General features: G+C 38.3%; 1 protein-coding gene across 1 annotated transcript; it reads left to right on the plus strand.

The window, feature by feature from the left end:
• The first annotated feature begins 9772 nt into the window (after nucleotides 1–9772).
• On the plus strand, nucleotides 9773–17274 carry LOC147543992 (PRLI-interacting factor). Its single transcript, XM_086636797.1, has 2 exons — nucleotides 9773–10819; nucleotides 15999–17274. Exons 1-2 carry the CDS (start codon nucleotides 10139–10141, stop codon nucleotides 16959–16961), a joined length of 1644 nt encoding a protein of 547 aa, XP_086492923.1. The 5' UTR covers nucleotides 9773–10138; the 3' UTR covers nucleotides 16962–17274.
• The last annotated feature ends 1679 nt before the right edge of the window (nucleotides 17275–18953 follow it).

Here is an 18953-nt window from a genome sequence, read left to right on the forward strand (position 1 = left end):
AGAAGGTTGACACTAGCACCTAGATCTAACAAAGCTGGTTCGATCTTATGGTCGCCTATAGTGCAGGGCAGTGTAGGACTTCCTGGGTCTTTGTACTTAGGTGGGAGGTTCTGTTGGATGATGGAACTCACTTGGTTAGTCAAGAAGACTTTCTTATGCACATTCATCTTATGCTTCCTAGTATATAGGTCTTTATGAAACTTAGCATAAGCTGGAACCTGTTTAATGGCATCTAGTAATGGAATATTAATATTAACTTGTTTGAACATTTCCATTATCTCCTCGAACTGGGACTTCTTCTTTGGATCTACCAAACGCTGAGGATATGGGGCTCTAGGAACATACGACTCAGGCACAGTGGGTGGGTCTTCAGACTCAGGAGCTTTCTCAGGCTCTTTACTAGGGACACTAGTTGGTAAGGTGGGTTGATCAGAGTTTAGTTTACTATCTTCGGGAACTCCTACCTTATTGTCAATTACCCTACCACTTCTAAGGGTGGTTACTGCATTGGCCTGGTCCATTAACTGTTTACACTTCGGGTTTGGTTCTGGTTGACTAGAAAACATACCCTGTTCTCTTTGCCTAAGGGCTTCTCTAAGTTGACCTACCTCGGTTCTTAAACTAGTTACAGCTTGGTTGGTCTCTTGTACAGTCTGGTTGGTCTGTTGTATAGCTTGGTTGGTCTGTTGTACAAACTCTATCTGGGTTTTAGCTAGTTTCTTCATGGTTTCCTCTAAAGACTCATTGTTTTGAGAAGGATATTGGGTACTAGATTGACCCTGATTTTGAGCATAAGGATTCCTATGAGTGTTAAACCCAGGAGGGTTCGTGGAACTACTAACCTGACCCTGATTTTGACCCTTGGACCAAGAAAAATTGGGGTGATTTCTCTAACCCGGATTATAAGTGTTCGAATAAGGATCATATTTCTGACGGTTATCTTGCCTAGAGTTTAGATAAAGAGCATTAGCTTGCCCTTTTTCGTCAGAAACAAAGAATAGGGTACACTTATTCCCTGTATGAGATGGGTCTCCACAGACGGAGCACGGATAAGAGATGGATTCATTTCCAACACTCATGGCCTGAGTGGGATCCTCCCTAACTGCTTTAGGCTGACCAAGCTCTAGGGCTTCTATCCTTCTCGTCATGGCGGCGAGTTTAAGTTCCGACTCGTCAACTCTATACATGCCACCTTTATTCGGAGTAGGATTTGCCTAGTAGGAGGTCCTCTAGAAGTTTCCCAATGGTGTGATTTCTCAGCTAGATCTTCTAGAAAAATCATGCAATCATCGACGAATTTATAAATAAATTCTTCACCACAGAATGACTCTACCATGGATGTAGTGGGATAGTTTAGTCCGTCATAGAGAATTTGGACTAGTCTGCTCTTTTCATAACCATGGTGTGGACACTGTAATTCCAGTTCTTTAAATCTCTCAAGATATTTGTAGAGAGACTCTCCTTCTTGTTGCACAAAATTATTAATACTTTGCCTTGAAGAGGTAGTTTTGTGCTTGGGAAAGAATTTCAGAAGGAATAAACTGGTTAATTCTTCCTATGTGGTAATGGAATGAGGTTGTAAGGCATACAACCAAGATTTTGCTTTCCTTCTCAAAGAGAAAGCGAACAACCTAAGCCTCACTATTTCATCAGACATATTGGGAAATCTTGTAGTCCCACAAATTTCTTCAAAATCCCTAACATGGTGGTAGGGATTCTCGTTCTCAACCCCACGAAAGAGTGGGAGCATTTGGATAATGCTCGGCTTTAACTCGAAGTGAGCCGTGGAGTGGGGTAACTGTATGCATGATGGTTGACATGTTCTAGTAGGGTTCATGTAATCCCTAAGTGTCATAGGTGGATTTCCATTCCTGGTTTGGTTTAGATTTTTACCCATAGTGTCACTCAAACAGAGATTGGCTAGAAGATTACTTAGATGAGTTTCTCTACTAATGAAAGGACCTCTCTTATCACGATATCTATCGGGCATAAACTAGAGCCCAATGACCAAGGATATTCTCAACAAAACTTTTTTTTTTTATTCAAACCAAAGAATCACTACGAAGACCTTAGAGGAAAGCAAACACAATCAGTCTGACTCCACCAAGCAACCTAAACAAAATCTAGACGCAAGTTGGTCAGATTCACCCTAAAAATCTAGACAGCTCCTACTTTGTTACAAAGCTTGAACTATAATTGTTATGAGGGTTACTCCGTCGAAGTAATACGGTCAACCAATTCTTGGTGACAGCTAACGATGAACGTTGTGATAGCCGTCCAACCTTCGGTAACGTTTCCTCTTCTCGAGGTGACCTTATAAAGAATTGAGTGACACTTTCCTTTGAGGAATGCCCAAATAAAAATCAAGTCCCTGAATTGTTTCAAAGATCCTATGAGCTCGAAATCTTAGGGCTAATGTCTAAATCAGATTTTAGTTTTTTTAGGTGAGGTTTAGGATCGTGAATGTTGTTACCTATTTGGGCAAGAGAACGGTGATGAAATCCGTCTCCTATCTTTCAATTGGGTTATTGCCCTTACTAGAATGCTTATACTAAACAATTAGATCAAAGCAATTAAGCACACAAAACACACAATTACCCACTGACAGGGCTTCGTGGGTGATTAGAGAAATTACCTCCCGTTCAAGACGGGCGATGACCCTTGCAGACGGGCGATGACCCTTGCAGACGACCCGGGCCACTCTCCCGTGAGTGTTCCAACCCGAGGCTTCGTTTTGGTTTTCGGTTACAATTTATAAAGCCCTCCAATTTAGGGTCAAAACTTTTAAAACCAAAATAAAAACTAGAAAGTCTAAAAGTCTCTCTCTCACCAAAAATAAAAAAAATACTAAAAATAAAACTGTAAATTTCTTTTCTTGAGCTCCTCTCCTTGTTGCGCCTTTTCCTTTGCTCCTTAGTGTTCTACACACCAAAAATGGAAAAGCAAGTCAAAGTGTCCAAAAATAAAAACTTACCAAAAATAAAACTTTCCAAGATTAGAACAAATTAAAAACTTAGTCCTCGGCAGCGGCGCCAAAAACCTAGAAAGTTTCCTAAATAGGTCACCACTTGCAAGTATACGGGTGTCAAGTAGTAAACCCAGTCAAACCGGAGTCGATCCGCGGAGACTAAGTCAAACTCACCCTTAAACCTAAAACCAACTTGGATTTTTCTCGATTTCTTGCAATTTAATTAACAAAGACAAATAATAATGGTAAATGAATTGATGGGAGAAGTAGCCTAGGGTTCAGAATCCATTCTAATCATGCATAGATCTCGAATTAAATTTTGTATCTAATTTTATGAATCAAAATACTAAGTTCTTATCAACTCTAACTATTATCTATCAACTAGCAAGTATCCACCATTAAAGAACCTAACCTAAACATGGTGGATCAAGCTTCAAGAAGCATAGGTAATGACAGACAAGTCATGATTCAATGATCGACTAACAAGTAAGAAGTATAAATCATTAAAGGTGTCACTCTAAATATGATAAATCAACTCAAGAATATTAATCGATGAATAAATCATGAACAAAGTTTGAAAGAAATCAATACATGAAGCATTTAATCTATCAAAATAATTGTCTAAAAAAAAATATGCATAATCAGAACTTCATCAAAACCCTAGACTAAAGGAAAATTAGCTACTCATGAGATAAGAGATAAACATTTAAAAATATATAAGTAGGAGAGTAAAGAAACTTAATTTTCCTTCTGATTTGCAACCAAACAGACCCTAAAAGATGTATTTTCCTGCTGCTTTTCCAGAGTTATGCCAAACGCGCCCTTAGGGAAAACGATTTTCTCGTCTTCCCGGAAATGGATTCCTTGTGGGAAAATTATTTTCTCGCCTTCTCCAACTATCTTTCTCTCTCTAACTTTCTGTTTCTTTTCTTATAAACTCTCTCTCTCTCTCTCTCTCTCGCACAAATAAGAACAACATCATTACAAAGAGATACAAAAATAAATGAATATGAAACTATTTTTACTACAAACCTTTCTCTATCTCCCTCTGTAATTTTCTTTCTCTTACGATTCTTTCTCTCTCTACAATCTCTCTCTATCTCTCTGTAATCTCTCTCTCTCACAAAGAATGAACATACACTAAGAAAATCGAATAGGATGCTCACTGTTTCTACTTCTCTTGCTCTCGGCCAAACTATCTTTTTCTTCTAAAACCCGAGATGCCCCTCCAATGGTTGCTCTATCTTCTTTTATATAACCGAAAATACCTTCCTCTAATCTTTCTATCTTCAGCTCTCTCTCTTTCCATTCCTACTCGATTTTCCTTCTCGGTTTTAATCTCTCGATTCAAGTTTCCCTTTTAATTTCTCTCCTCTGTATAGTAATATATTTCCTTCTCTCTAAATAGGTATGAGGGAATAGAGATGAGAAGATTTCAACGCCCAATCACGTGGCCAGAATATTGCCAATGCATAGCTGTCTCGTGGTAAATATGGGAGCTGATTACATGCATCGCTGAGTCACAGAGGATGTTGCAACACAAACCCAGCAAACACAAGATCCTGGAGAACGCCCGACAGCCGTCAAATCTTGCTAGCGCGTCCAGGAACAGCCAAATCATCATGTGGTCGGTTACACTAGATCCGGCCCATCGAGAATCCCGAAAAGCGTCCAGCAGAGCCCACCAGTGTACCGAAACATTAATCTTGCCCTTTGGATTTGCGCCACATGTCCCCGCTTATTTGTTTACTTTGACTAAAATTTTGACCCGATCTAGTATTCTCATCCGGACACCGATTCGACTCCCGTTTTCGTCGTTGGGTTCGTCTTAGACTCTACCATTTATCCGAGTATCAATATCGGCCAGAATTCCCAGATTTTCTAAATGACTAAAATGCCCTCAAAGGCGCATTTCTCCCGTTTTTACTCGTTTTTCGCACCAAACTCCTTAGAAGACACCTGCATAAGAGAAACAAATAATTTCATGAGAGTAACAGCTCGGAATGGACTAACTAACCCGAGTTAAGCGATCCAGATGAGACATTTTCATGTCTCATCAGAGCATAAATCGAGAGGATGATAGGACTCAGTTAAGAACCTTACTATGATAAGATTCTTAAAAGTCTAAATACGAAAGACTCCATGAGAGAAATTCGACCCAAGTCTCATGGCATAGAGCTTGGCAAGACTCAGAGTCTCGGAACACCTTCCGACCTACTTTCCTTCTATGTTTGGAAGTTTGCAATGTATGACATTTTCAACTTTTTTTCCACATTGTACTAATAATTCATCCTAATTAATTCCAAACGTTTTAGGATGTTCTTTAGTTATGGTTCAGATTATCTTATCTAAATTTGGATGTCGACGTCTTATTATACTCGTAGTGTTTGGGACGTCTTAGGCAAATGCTAAATCATGTCGAAAACGACTGATCTTATGCTTGAGGCATAAATATCTTTCTCATGCGTGCTTGCTCTTCAGGGCTTGCAAACTTTACAAACGAAAGAATAAAATTAAAGCTTTAGATGTTTTAAAACTAGTAAAGGAATACTAGAAATTATCAAAGAGAATCGAAGGAATCGATCTTCGATTAACTGATAATGAGCAAAGTTTACTTGGACAAAGATCCGTCTTAATTAAACTGTCACCTAAGACAGAGTATGAATGGAACCATACAAGGTCTAAGGTAAGTGGGAATAACCTTGACTAGTAAATAGAGCGAGTAATGAAGTTTACGGAAGAGACTCGAATTTACAAACTCTTGTTAATCAGAAATAAACAAGTTATTTATTTCGTCGTCTAAATTAGGTTTAGTATTTAAAATGACAGTTCGTCGATAATAAAATATTCCAAATAGGTTTGTCAGATACGTGATCTGATGAATGAAACCCTATTAGGTGAACTTGAAATTATTTCATTATCATTTCCCTTGTCAAGGTCATTACATAGACAACAATGACTTACGAAGACTAGCACGTGAGATCGACATAATAACATTGTTTCATAGGCTATGAGAATAGGGTATTCAAGTCGACTATGTGGGTGTATTATTGAGAATATCCAAATTGAGAGTACATCAAGAGTTGATGAACGTCAAATACCTCTCATTGACAAAATTGAAGTTATTCCTCAAAACAAGAGTGCTTCACTCATCTTATGTAAGGAATGTCTGACTTTGATTCCGTTAAACGTTGCGCCGTAAAAGGAGGTTATAAAGGAGGATATTGGGTCAGGCATGATAGACATGAAGCTGAGTGGCAGTACAAGAATGGATTATGTCATCCTATTAAGTTAGGAAAAATATCTCATGGCTACTTGATGTGTAGCAACTAAAAATGCGTGGCCACACTCAAATGGATTAAGTGATTTATCATTTGGATTGACTGTTGTACTCGGGATCAAGAAAGTCTGAAAGATGAGACGTATCAGATGGGATACAAATTGACACGGGAATCGAGTATTACACTTACTCTAAGTACAAGTGGGAGACTGAAGGAGATGTCCTTCGACCAAAGATGCAATGCGAGCAATTTGTCTAATAACACAATTGATGAAGAAGATCATCAAGTCCGGATGATTTAGGGATCGTAATGTTTAGCTAGAAACCAACTACGATCGTCGAATCATGAAGGCGATTCGCGGCACTTCGTTCGGATCCTACATCAGGTTACACCAAAGAGCGTCGACTTGATCGAAAGATATGACTAGAGGGATGAGACATATAAACATGGGTTAGACCATAAATATGTCCAAACTGCCTAAATGATACTAAGGCAAAGATAACAAGAAGGCTCGAATAAAGAGGTATTTGGGTCGGGGCTTAGAAGATGATTTTAGACCCATTATAGGGGTCGACCATGCTTGGCCAACTACCCTATGGGGGTCGTCCAGATCTTCCCTATTAGGGTTTAGTCTGGCCGACCAGAGTAAGGGAAGAGAGAAAAATAGAAACATGTTTCTATTTTGATCAAATCCTTGTTCTTCTTCTATTTTGGCTTTTAAGAAACCTAATTAGGGTTGGACTCTAACTTAGGATAAGGTGTGGATTTTCTCAAGAAGCTTTCTAAAGCATCAAGTAGAGGGAGAAAGAGAGAAAAGTTCCCAACTATCTATCTAGTCTAAAGAAGAAGGTGTTCTTCATCTAACCACCATTGGAGATCTAGCTAATAACAAGGTGGGAGATCAAGTTGATTACTCTGTGTCTCAGGTAAGCTCTTAATCTTTTAAGCGATTGGAAAGGTTCGAGGGAAAATTAGCGATTAAGGTAATCTCTAAACTAACTTAGTAACATTATTAGCTTATGCATGAGATCCTGGGAATACTAGTGTTAGACATTAGATCTCTAAGATTCCGCTTAGAATGCTAGAAAACACCATAACCCAACACCCTATAACAATCAGTCATCTTCTTCCTCATTTTTACTCAAACTCCATTAAAGCTTAACCCTACCTTTCCCTTTCTAGAATTTTTTTACTCAAACTCCATTAAAGCAAGGCCGCGGTTTTGGGGCATAAAAAATAATCTCTAGGGAATAAATTCTCTAGGGAATTCATGTTTTTTTGTACATTCTCGGGGGAATATTTTATTTTAGCCCAAAAACTCACTTGATCAAATATTACCCCTTAATCTTCATCTTCTCTATCACCTTCACCACCACAAACTTCCCACCATCACAATCCTGGCCAACACCATTCCGACCACCATTGCCACCTCTTGCCTCTCCTCTCTTAGTCACTATTACCCTTTCTCTTTTGTTGCTTTCACATTTTTTTCCTGTTTCTCTCTCTCTCTTTCATTGTAAACCACTCTGTTTATTTCTGTCGTTGTAGACACATCTCTCCATAGATTTGTTTTTCTCTATCACTCTCTATATGTCTCTTGTAGTCTCTCTCTCTTATCCCTTCTCCCAAATCAGATGACACCATGACTCATACCGAATCACCAACAAATCTTTCTTTTTTCTGCTCACTAATCCATCAATCAATCCTATGTTATCCTCAAAAGGTAAGAACTTGACCAGTTAATTCTTAGTTGTTGATGACCTCAATTCTATTTTTGATCTGAATTGTGTAATCAATCAAGCAAAGAGCCTGAGAAATTAGATTAGTGAAAATTCTTAAGAATCTGAATTAGGGTTTTTCCTTTTAAAAAACAATGGCTTCCTTAGAAGAAGAATTTCGATCATTACGAGAAGATTCTAAGGAAACTTAAACAGACCCGCCCAAAAGGGAAAACCCACCTAGGTTCATTCAAGAATCCAGATGGATGCACATTAACTGAACAAGGATCATCATCTGACGAATCGAATTCCCGGCATACACACCAAAATAATTACAAATCTCAATAGAATTTCAAATGCCATGATTTCAGAAGGTTATGAAACAGAATGTAGTCAAGTGGCACAACATTGCTGGACGAAATCTATTGAAAGATAGTTGGAACAAATTAGGGTTTGAAAATATGAGTTCTGATGATGTTCAGAGGATGCAACGGAAAATGTTAGAATCCGAGATTTCAACATGGATTAAGATATTTAAATGTTGCATAGACCAAGAGAGACAACAATAGGAGAGAGATGGAGAGAGACATAAGTGATAGGGAAAGAAGATGAAGATTATGGGGTGATGTTTGATCAAGTCAATCTATGGGTTAAAAAAAAAATGCTTCTAAATCAATGTTTATTACCTTAAATTTTTATTCCCTAGAGATTTTTTTCTATTCCCCAAAGCCGCGACCTAAAGCAATCAGTCATCTTCTTTAGGGTCCATAGTCGTCCCGATCTTGCAGCTGCTATCCCGAGTGGTTACTGGTTGTTGTAGCAACTGTTCCTGTGCACTCTTATGCTGGCCAAAGCTTTGGCTGGTCTAACTTGGGCGGCTAAGCTTTAGCCGGCTCCTTCTCATTCCTTTCTCTCTTTCAAGCTCCCAACAACCCTAGAACCAACCCTAGCCTCCACTAAGAACCCTCACTTCTCTCTAACTCTCTCTAGAACTTCAAGACTTGATTGTAGAAGATGACCCCTCCAAGACTTGGTATCTTTCTTCAACAAGACAACCCTAGATTTAGTCAACTTGACTTGTCTCTTGTCTTAAAGATGGTTGCCCATAAAGTTCTTCCTTGTTCTTCTTCTTTAGACTCTTGGGCTTTGGTTTTGGGCTTTCAATTAGAACCCAAGGGAGGTGTTTTCGCTACAAATTTAATTTCAAGAAAAGACTTCGGCTTCTTTCTTTCATAACTTTCCCGTCTGAACTCCAAATCTACTCCCGTTTTCACCGTCGGACTCGCCATTGACTCCACTTGTCGCTTGATTCCTTTGGTATCTTTTCTCCAGTTTCGGGCACATGAGATGAAAATGACAATTTGCTCTTTTCATTCCGACTTACTTGTCTACCTCCATGTAAGCCACCTAACAAGAAAACACACATACAATATTATAAATAAAAACCGAAACAGACTTATTAGTCTAAGTTAGACGCTTCAAATGTGACATTTTCATGTCACATCAATCCCCTATTTATATTAGTTAGCTTACAAAATCGACGGTCAAGATTAAGACATATGTGATATGTCTAACACCTAATGGATGAGAAGTGTATGGATTCTTCCATGGATCTGTAGAATTCTTTAGAGAACTCTTGATGCTCCTCAAAATATCTCCATCCCTCTCTAGAATACTCTTTTGGGCTTGGCCCATAAACTGGCCAAATGAAACTCAAGACTATGTTGAAGGCAACACAGCCCACGAGGGCTATGTCCAAACTATGCTTGCTGTTAGGGCTAGCATGCTGTTGTCCTGGCCTATATGAGCTGCTGCGTTTTGGGGATTAAAAATGGGCGCAGCAGCTACATGGACCCAGACAAATCTATTACTGAAGAGAATCGTTGGTTCACTTTCCCCACCAGCGCACTTTAGAATCATCCCTGAACGAGAGTGATTGTTTGTTCGAGGACGGAGAATCAGCAATTGCATTCACATCGCTCTCTCTCTCTCTCTCTCTCTTATGTAAACCAACTTACCGAACGAAAATCCAAGAACCACGAGAATCGGGAAGACTCATACAAAACCAGACCATCGTTCTCTCCCACTTGTCTTTTTTCTTTCATCTAGTAAAAACCCTATCTCATTTTCTTCTTCTATTGTCTTCCATAAAAAAAAACAGTACTTCATCTATGTCAGATTCCGGTAAACTGGAATCACTTCCTTCTCAGAAACGTCAAGGTTTCCGACGAACCTGCTGTTGCTCTTTCACTAATCCACCTAAGAGCCCTGAATCTTTAATTTCTAACCAGACAAAAAGAATGTCGAATCAGAAAAAATATGGTAATTCCATTCCTAATTCTCCTCAAATCAACAACAAAAATTCGTTAAGGTTAGTTGAAAGAATGGATCCTCGTCGTATCTTGTCTCCTGGAAGAGTTTCTCCCATCAATTCAGATCCAACTCTTACTCCATTACCGGACAATCTGCCACTCGAGACTGAAAATCCATCAGGTGATGAAATTGGATCTATGACGGGAGAGAAGTTGCCGGAACTTTCTATGCTGAAAGATGATGAGGTTGTTGTTTCATCTGAAAATTTTGATGTTAGGTTAAGTTTGAAAGGAAAGGGTGGAGGAAATTTGGTTTTAGAATTGGATTCTAAGATTTTGAGTGAAAATAGCTCCTTATTTGCGAACTTGATCTCGGATTATAGGGCGAATTCTGATGGTATGGCTAACCTTTGTAGAATCGAGGTGCCTGATGTTCAGAATCTGAATGTATTTCGTCAAACTATTGAGCTTATGTTTGCTGAAGATATTGCAAAGAGTCTTTCTCAGATGGGTGTCACCCGTTCGATTGATATTCTTGAGGTAATGTTATGATTTCGGTTAATTTCAGTTCTTTATAATCGTCGTTAGCTACTTTTAATGTTTATTGAGTCTCAGTTGCTTATGCTTTTATTTTAGTACACTAGGGTGATTATGAAAAGAAAAACTTTGAATATCAAACAGTAATGAATGGGAACATGATAATGGTAATAATTTAGCTGTTTCCGGACCACAATTAGGTGTTGCAGAAGCATTTCTCTTACACTGCTGCTAGACTGCTGTCTTGTGAACCTCGACGGAACACAAGACGTGTCCAGCTGCTTTATTGTAAAGCAGTTGACGGCAGAAACGTCTTTTTGCTACTCCTATCTCACTATGGAGAGAAAACTTCACTTCATAAGTTATATCTGCATAACATGTGTATCATATTGCAAGAAATTAGACTCTTCTATGAGAAGGCTTCTATTTGATGCTCCTACTCATTTTCTCTAGGAAATCATTCTTCGTTTAAATTATTATTTTTTTTGAAATCTTCATTAAACAACTCTCCAATATTCCAAATAAGGTGACCTTTAAACATCTTTTTCACCAATTTTCATATTCCTCATAAAGTTTCACAATTTGTAACTTTTTACCTGAGAAGAAACCAGAAAAGGCCTCATTCCTCCAAAATATAGTAGTCACTATAGGATTGTTACAGGCTTTGGTTCTCTATGTGGCTTAGAATGAGCGATTTCAATCTCAGCCATTCGATTGAACGAATGGCTGGGATTAGAACATTTTAAGGGCCAAAATCCACGCGACAGCGTAAAAGTAATATATGGTCCGTAATGGTAGCAAACATACATTAGTAGAGTAATTGAGATGTTCTTTCTAATTACCTATAGTCACTATACACGGTCTTGTAGAGTTCGAGGTAGCTTTTACTCGGCAAGGAAAAAAGACAAAAGCATCACTTCCACCTACCTTTACTACAGTCCTCCTTTCGTTGAGAATAATCATGCTTAGTGGATCGACCGCTGCCTGAAATGATATAGTTTCTTTCACAAGCAGGAAAAACGCTAGATTACTACAGTTTCTTCATTTATACTCTACATCATGTCACTCAATATCTGTACAGTATTTAGTTATACCTAATATCTGGTATCCTGGTTAGTTTGTGGTAGAATGTTATGCGGCGAGGTGGGCTTGCATCTCTGTTTATATATCTAGTTTTATGTTTCAACAAGGCGATAGGAAAATAAAAGAGTCACATGGAACACATAGAATACCACAGTTTAAATATAAACTAAAGTTTTTAATCAACAAAAACAACTCATTAACATAAATAACTAATTAGTTTCAACCTATGCCCTTGAAGATAAAAAACTGCTCAAAAGCATGGAACAAATACTGCTCAATGCTGTCAAGATCATAAGAAGAACCTGAGGATATTTAATTCTTCGGAAGATAAAATGCATATTGTTTTGAAATTGGACCACGATTCGCAAAATATCCTTTACCATGTGAGACCAAAAGGAATCCTATCCTTCAAGGTACACAACAGCATGGCAAGAGTCTTTGGAGTGTCTTTAAACTCCCCTAAATGGTTTTAAAAGGTTAGCTACAGGCGATTTCAATTATCAAAGCTCTTAGGATCAATACCAATTGTATATTAATGTTCCATTTAAGCCAAAACAGAATGTTAGAACTAGAATTACATCTATGTTTAACAGGACAAGGTATCTAACCATCTTTCTTTCATGGTACATAAGTGAGTCACGTAAATGAACAATGTGTTTTTCAAATTTCAACTGCCTTATATGAAATTTGGAAGACTAGAGATGAATTCGATAAAACAGGTGATTACTAATAGATGGGTGGTTATTAATCGAAGGGTTATTTCCCAAATTGCCCCTAGTTTATGACCAAGTTCCCACCTAGCCCCATAGTTTATCGAAAATACCCAGATGACCCCATTTTTGCCGTTAACGTCAATAAATCGTTAACTTTATATTTTCTCTCCCAGCATTACCTTCTTTTAATTCTTTCACATCAACCTATTTCTCTTTCTATAAAATCCCTCTCGCTCTTTCATCATTTATGAGTTTATCTTTCGTCTTCATATCTCTAATGGACCTTTGTTCCAAAAGTTTTGAAGAAAAATTTATCTCCTTCCTCATCTATCTGTTTAAAACTATGTGGTTGGTCTCGGCCGAGACGGCCGAGAATCTCGGGTCTCGTCTCGGTCTCGGCCTTCTCCAGAGACGAGACTCAGCCGAGACCCCGAGTTAGGGTTTGGCCGAGATTCTCGGCGAAACTCAACCGAGACCACCCGAGACCGAGTCCGAGACAGTAATTTCTGAACATTTGGAACTTTTTTCTTGGAAACTCTTAGACCTAATTGTGCACTACTATTTATTATCTTCGTAAATCTTAAGTACTTATTGTATTCCCAATGAATCTAATACAAATAGCAATAATACTATATAGAATTTTTAGGTTTCATGCCTTATAGAAACTTTGAAAATTATTTAGAAACTTTCAAAATTTTAGTAGAATAGGATTTATTTATACAATTATTAAGTGAGAATAAGTAGTAAAAACTAGAATTAAGAACTAATAAAGAAGTAAAGAACACAAGAACCCAATTTTAGTAGATTAGAATTTATTTTATGCCTTAGTAGTAGGCCATTAGCTAATAGCTACACTTTCTGTCTGGGCCGAGAATCTCGGTCCGTCTCGGTCTCGTCTCGGTCTCGGCCTTCGGCTTATGGGTTACTACGTATGAGTATTTCCTTTTGCTTGTTAAGAACTGGGGCCCCTATATACCTAAATATTAAATTATTAATATATTATTGTAGCTATGTGACAAAGTAATGTTATGTACGATTTTTGTGTGAATCCTGTTATATTTACAAATTAATGTATGCTTTCTACAGCCTTGAGGCGACCTCCCTTCTCTAACCAATCCACCTTGAGGCAGAAAACATTTTTCTCATGCATCTTTCAATTGTTTCTTGCATTTGGTTAATACTGCCTTGTTCTTGAATAATATGCTGAATTGGGCTATGAGGGCTCTCAATGATGGTATCTTCATAACATCATTCCTCTAATTATCTCTTTAGTAGCTTCGTTTGTAATAAGTGGAATGACGGTGTTGGTGTTAATACCACACTCATAAGAGTTTATTCGGTAGGAAGATGAACCTCTTATTTAGGCTGGCTTTCAATCTTCTTGAAGCATTGAGTCATTGACGCACTCTATAGGGAGCTAACATTTTGTATTTGAGCTGGTTCCTTTAGGTTTTGGCGGAACCAGGGGCATGACCGTGGCTAAAAGATTTAGGGGGCCCGGTGCAAATGATGGTCGGGACCCTCTAGTATGATAGTGGCAAAACTATAAAATTACAACAAAATAATAAATGCATTTAAAAAATGACTGTTTTAAATATAAATATAGTAGTTATGCAAAAGCATCTATGTATGCATTATTTACATCTAATTTCGTGAAAAGAAATGTTAAAAAATGTACACGAGAACCAAGTTAGTCTATCAACAATTAATAAAAATTCATGTGGCGCCCGTAGATTATATAAAAACAATGTAATTATTATAGAACATATGCCTTAATTTTTTGGCCCGAACAAGGGGATTTCACAGGCGTGAGGAAACAGACACACCAGCTAAGCTACTACTGCTTTGCTAGTAAGAATGACATTTAAACATAATTATTTTTAATGTATACTTTTAAAATAAATGGGCCCCTTAGGAAGGGGGGCCGGTGCAGTCGTCCCTCTCTTTCACGCCACTGGCCAAACCCTCCTTAAACTTTTAACTTTTCAAAGTATCTCGCCCATGAATGATGAATGTTCATCTTCCTTACTCAGACGAAGAACTCTGCGACATTCTTTTGTGCATTGTTTCGCTGGTTCACAAAACGAGTATCGTATGCATAACTGATTCTCGTAACCTTTAACATTGCTTGCATCATAGGTTGTAACTTGTAACTGTAACCATGAACTAGCCTCTTTTATCACTCCTAGTTTTTTATCTTGCTTGCACACTTGGAGTTTGAGGTCTGTACAGTGTCTTTTCTCATCTCTGAGGTTAACCAGTTTTTGTTGTTGACCATGGTTTTCAAGATTCTTAACACCTTTGGATCTGAGATCTTAGCCATAAGCCATATTTGCTGCTGCCCAAGGGTGTCGGTCTATACGAAACATTCTCCCATAATGTCTCCCATGTAGCCTTGTCATGGTAGTATTAGTTGCTGCCGAGGTAGAGAGCTGTCATTGGTGCTGGAAAACACATGTTGCTCTGTACCAGTCTGGTGTAACTTACGACCTTGTTGCAAAATAACCTCAATATGAGATACTGACATGTGTTACTGCAATTGCTTACCAAAAGTCCACCGTCTCATTCCCCTTCTTTGGATGCTGCTGCCCTTCGTACGCCAAAGGCCTATGATGTCCCATAATGCCAGTACTGCTGTTCAAAGAGTAGGCCATTTATCATACCATCATAGTTGTTGTCCCGGTGTAAATTTAGGCGTCCAACTGCTGTACAAGCTGCTTTGGTGGTTGTGGAGGCTTTTGGTTGTGGCATGGACTGTCTGTGGTGGCTTTGGTCGTATCGGGATGGTCCATTGATACTTACAACTTGTCTGCCTGGCCGAAAATAATTAGAAACAGCAGGTATACTGAAGTAACATCGTCCCTAGCCCATAACCCCTAAACCATGTCACAACTGACAAGGCCAGCGGGTCGGTTGCGTTAGTTTCCACCTTTTGTAGGTTAGGCAAATCTAGTGTCTCCTTGGCGCGTTATAAGTATGACTTCAAGTTAGCAGGAATGTGGTGCTTGGTATTTAATCCAACTTTGTCTGAAAATACAGAGGCACAAGAGAATAATAGATGGGGTCCATTGGATGCAAGATATGAGGCATGTTAATAGCTGAAAAATAGCCCCGCCGGTTGCTTTTGTACGTCTTTAGTTGTTAAATCTAGTCTACTTGTTAGTATATTCTTAATCTTACGCATTTCTACTTATGAAGTGGATGCATATGTAGAAATTTAAGGTTTCATAAATGTGTTTTACATTTCAGCTGTGGCATCTGTCAGGACAGCATTTTGAGTTGAACTTTTAGTCAATCTAGCATACCCTTTTGTACATCATTTAACAATTATTTTCATCAATGTAATTTATTGACTCTTTCTGATAACTTGTGTTAATGCCCGTTAGGTAGCAGCAGGAATCATGTTTACCAAGGGTGTATCTTCGTGCTTGAACTTCCTTGAAGCTGTGCCTTGGAGTGAGAATGAAGAAGAGAAGTTAAAGAGCCTCTTCATAAGATATAAATTCGACAAAAGGACCACCAAAGATTTGTTAGGTAGACTCTATTCTGGAGAAGAATCGATAAACTCTCAACAAAATTTAGCCATCGAACTCATTAATTCAGTTACAAAATGTACCAATCTCAGTTCGTCAAGAACTGAGCTCAAATCATTAGTGAAAGGTCTGTTGTCCAAGAGCTCAGTTTACGAAAAAGACCTTCCTGCCCTGGAAAAGGAAGATCTTTACCAAATTTGTCAGTCTTGTCTTGATTCACTGGTAATAGTTTTTCAAGAGGCCTCAAACTCTCCCATACCCGAGGAAGAAAGATCAAAGAGAATAGAGATTTCTACGCAGAGTTTCATAGAGCGAATCTCAATGCAAGTTGATAATATCAAGTGGCTGTTAGAGATATTGATGGATCAAGAAATGGCCGAAGAATTTGTGAATGTATGGGCAGAGCAGAGAGAGTTGCTCAGGCTGCATGAAATGGTATCTCCAATGGTGAGATATGAAGTTAGTAGGATTTCAGCTTTTTTGTTCATTGGAGTTGGGAGAGGTAAGTTGCTTTGTGAGCCAGAATCGAGATGTGGCCATTTTCGAGCATGGTACGAGCCGATGTTGCTGGACTTCGGTTGGCTACGGAGATGCAGGAAAGAGCTGGATATGAAGCTACTGGAGGAATCAATGGGACAGGCACTTCTTATGCTACCAATGGAATATCAGCATACGTTTTTTATGAAATGGTTCCAATCATATTCAAGGCGTGGAGCCGAGTGCCCTAACTTGAGCAAGGCCTTCCAAATTTGGTGGCGCAGATCATTCTCGAAGAGTTCTGAAACCGATATGGTCGACCTTGAATCTCTTGATTAACCTCCCTTCTGATTTGTAATATAGATTCTGTAGTATTTTGTAATTTTGTATCTGTAGTGTAGTTTCTAGGTTTCACCGGAAGGGCAGCTGCTTTGCTTTTTTAGCCGCTTTATCTGCCAGAAGTAGAGAGTTATGTACACACCTTTCTAGGGATGCCTAAATAGAGTGTCTGACAGTTTGGGTGGTGCGTGAGAGCGAGAGAATGACGGGAAAAGAGAAAATGGTGAAATAAAACGTGCAATAACAAGGGACCTTGGTGTTGTGTGTGACATTTGCGTACAACTTTCCCATATGATATTAACCACTTTGAACTGATTCCGTGTTCATTGATTGTGCGAGAAAGGTACCCAAAGGTGTTTTATAGAAACAAGGGGATCAGGCCAAAGGCCCAATGATGTTTTTCATTGGGAAATCTAGCCATATCTCCCTAAAAAGCTTTTGCTTTAGAGTATGCTTGTTATGTGGGAATCCATGAGTAAGAAAATCAACTTTTTTCTGATGGAAAAAAAAAAATCAAACTTTTGACATGTGAATTTAAGTTTCGAGTGTTTGGTAGGGTAGGTAAGAAAATGAGGTGCCTTTAGATTTGGGGTTGTTTTCTAATTCAATTTAGGGTTAGGGTTCTCCAAATTGGGCTAATTGTATTTTCAATTTTGGTTTTTTTAAGTGTTCATGGTTGCCTGCCATACTTACGAGTAGGAAGTACTAATTGATTTTCATGATTCCCATCTACATGCCCAATGCCCATGATCAACTTCAAGAATTCGTTTGTGACCTAAATCTAATCTCATTCTAGTGACCATGATTGACCTAGTGCAAGTCCATGGAAGGGTTTGTCCTAGATGCAATTCATTGTTACGAGTTAATCTTGTTACAATAATATATTATAGTTAGTGGTTGTTTAGTAGTTTGTCCTTTAAGGCCCTTTTAGTCTTTTCTCTTTATTATAGATTTGTTATCTTGTAAACTTAATTCAACTAATGATCATTAGTGTGTTTCTCTCTTCTTCTATTTGAATATTGTTATTGATTTCAATATGGTATCAGTGCCTTTAAGATCTTAAAAGAAGGAAAGCTTCATCATCATGAGAGAGTATTAGAGAGAAAAGTGGTTTTAGAGATTTGAAAAAGTGGTTTTGGGCGATTTTGAGATTTGGTGGATTTGTTTTTGTGAAAAGGAGAAGGTGGTTTTGGGATTCGGTTGGTAGTTTTGACGAAGAGAATTAAAGATCTCATCATCATGAGAAAGTATTAGAGAGAAAGGTGGTTTTAGAGATTTGAAAAAGTGGTTTTGGGTGATTTTGAGATTTCGTGGTTTTGTTTTTGTGAAAAGGAGAAGGTGGTTTTGGGATTCGGTTGGTAGTTTTGACGAAGAGAATTAGAGACGGTATTTGGTAGGAAAGGACGGTAGATTTGGTGGATTTGTTGGTAGGAAAGGAAGGTAGTTTTGGTTTATGGGATTCGGTGGATTTAATTTGGTGCAAAGGAAGAGGCCGTTTTGGGATTTGAAAAAGTGGTTTTGGGCATTTTGATTTTTTGATTTGGTGGATTTGATTTGGTGCAAAGGAAGAGGTGGTTTTGAGTTGGTTGGTGGTTTTGAAGCAGAGAGGTGCTAGGGTGCGTTTGACTTAGTTTTTGAGCTGAGAAATTTCTTCTTCTTGAGTTTTCGTTTGGCTACCACAGGTAAATTATTTTCTTTAAGGACCGTGTGGCTGCTCCCGGAAATTATCTTCTTACACCAACAAGTTGTTTCATATTTTCTCGTTGTAGATCTGGTATTGTCACTTCTCACTTCGCACTTCTTCGTATTTCTTTAGCTAGTTGTTTGTTGTTGTTTTCTTGGTTATATTTGCTTTCTTGGTTATATTTGGTATTAAATTGAGAAAATGGAGAGTGGAAAAGATGATTCATTGCAAGCTATTAGTGTAAGATTGAATAAGTCACAACATAGTCAGAGATCTCAAAAGCCTTTTCAGTATAACACTGCAGCAGT

Source organism: Eschscholzia californica, unplaced genomic scaffold, assembly GCF_041429995.1.
Source record: "Eschscholzia californica isolate CP2 unplaced genomic scaffold, dmEscCali1.0.p SCAF_4, whole genome shotgun sequence".
Lineage (NCBI taxonomy): Eukaryota > Viridiplantae > Streptophyta > Magnoliopsida > Ranunculales > Papaveraceae > Eschscholzia > Eschscholzia californica.

Bases quoted from the DNA above. Each gene is read 5' to 3' on its own strand.
- LOC147543992 (XM_086636797.1), top strand. From the start codon at position 10,139: ATGTCAGATTCCGGTAAACTGGAATCACTTCCTTCTCAGAAACGTCAA. The intron at 10,820-15,998 runs GTAATGTTATGA...AATGCCCGTTAG, and splicing joins GTTCGATTGATATTCTTGAG to GTAGCAGCAGGAATCATGTT.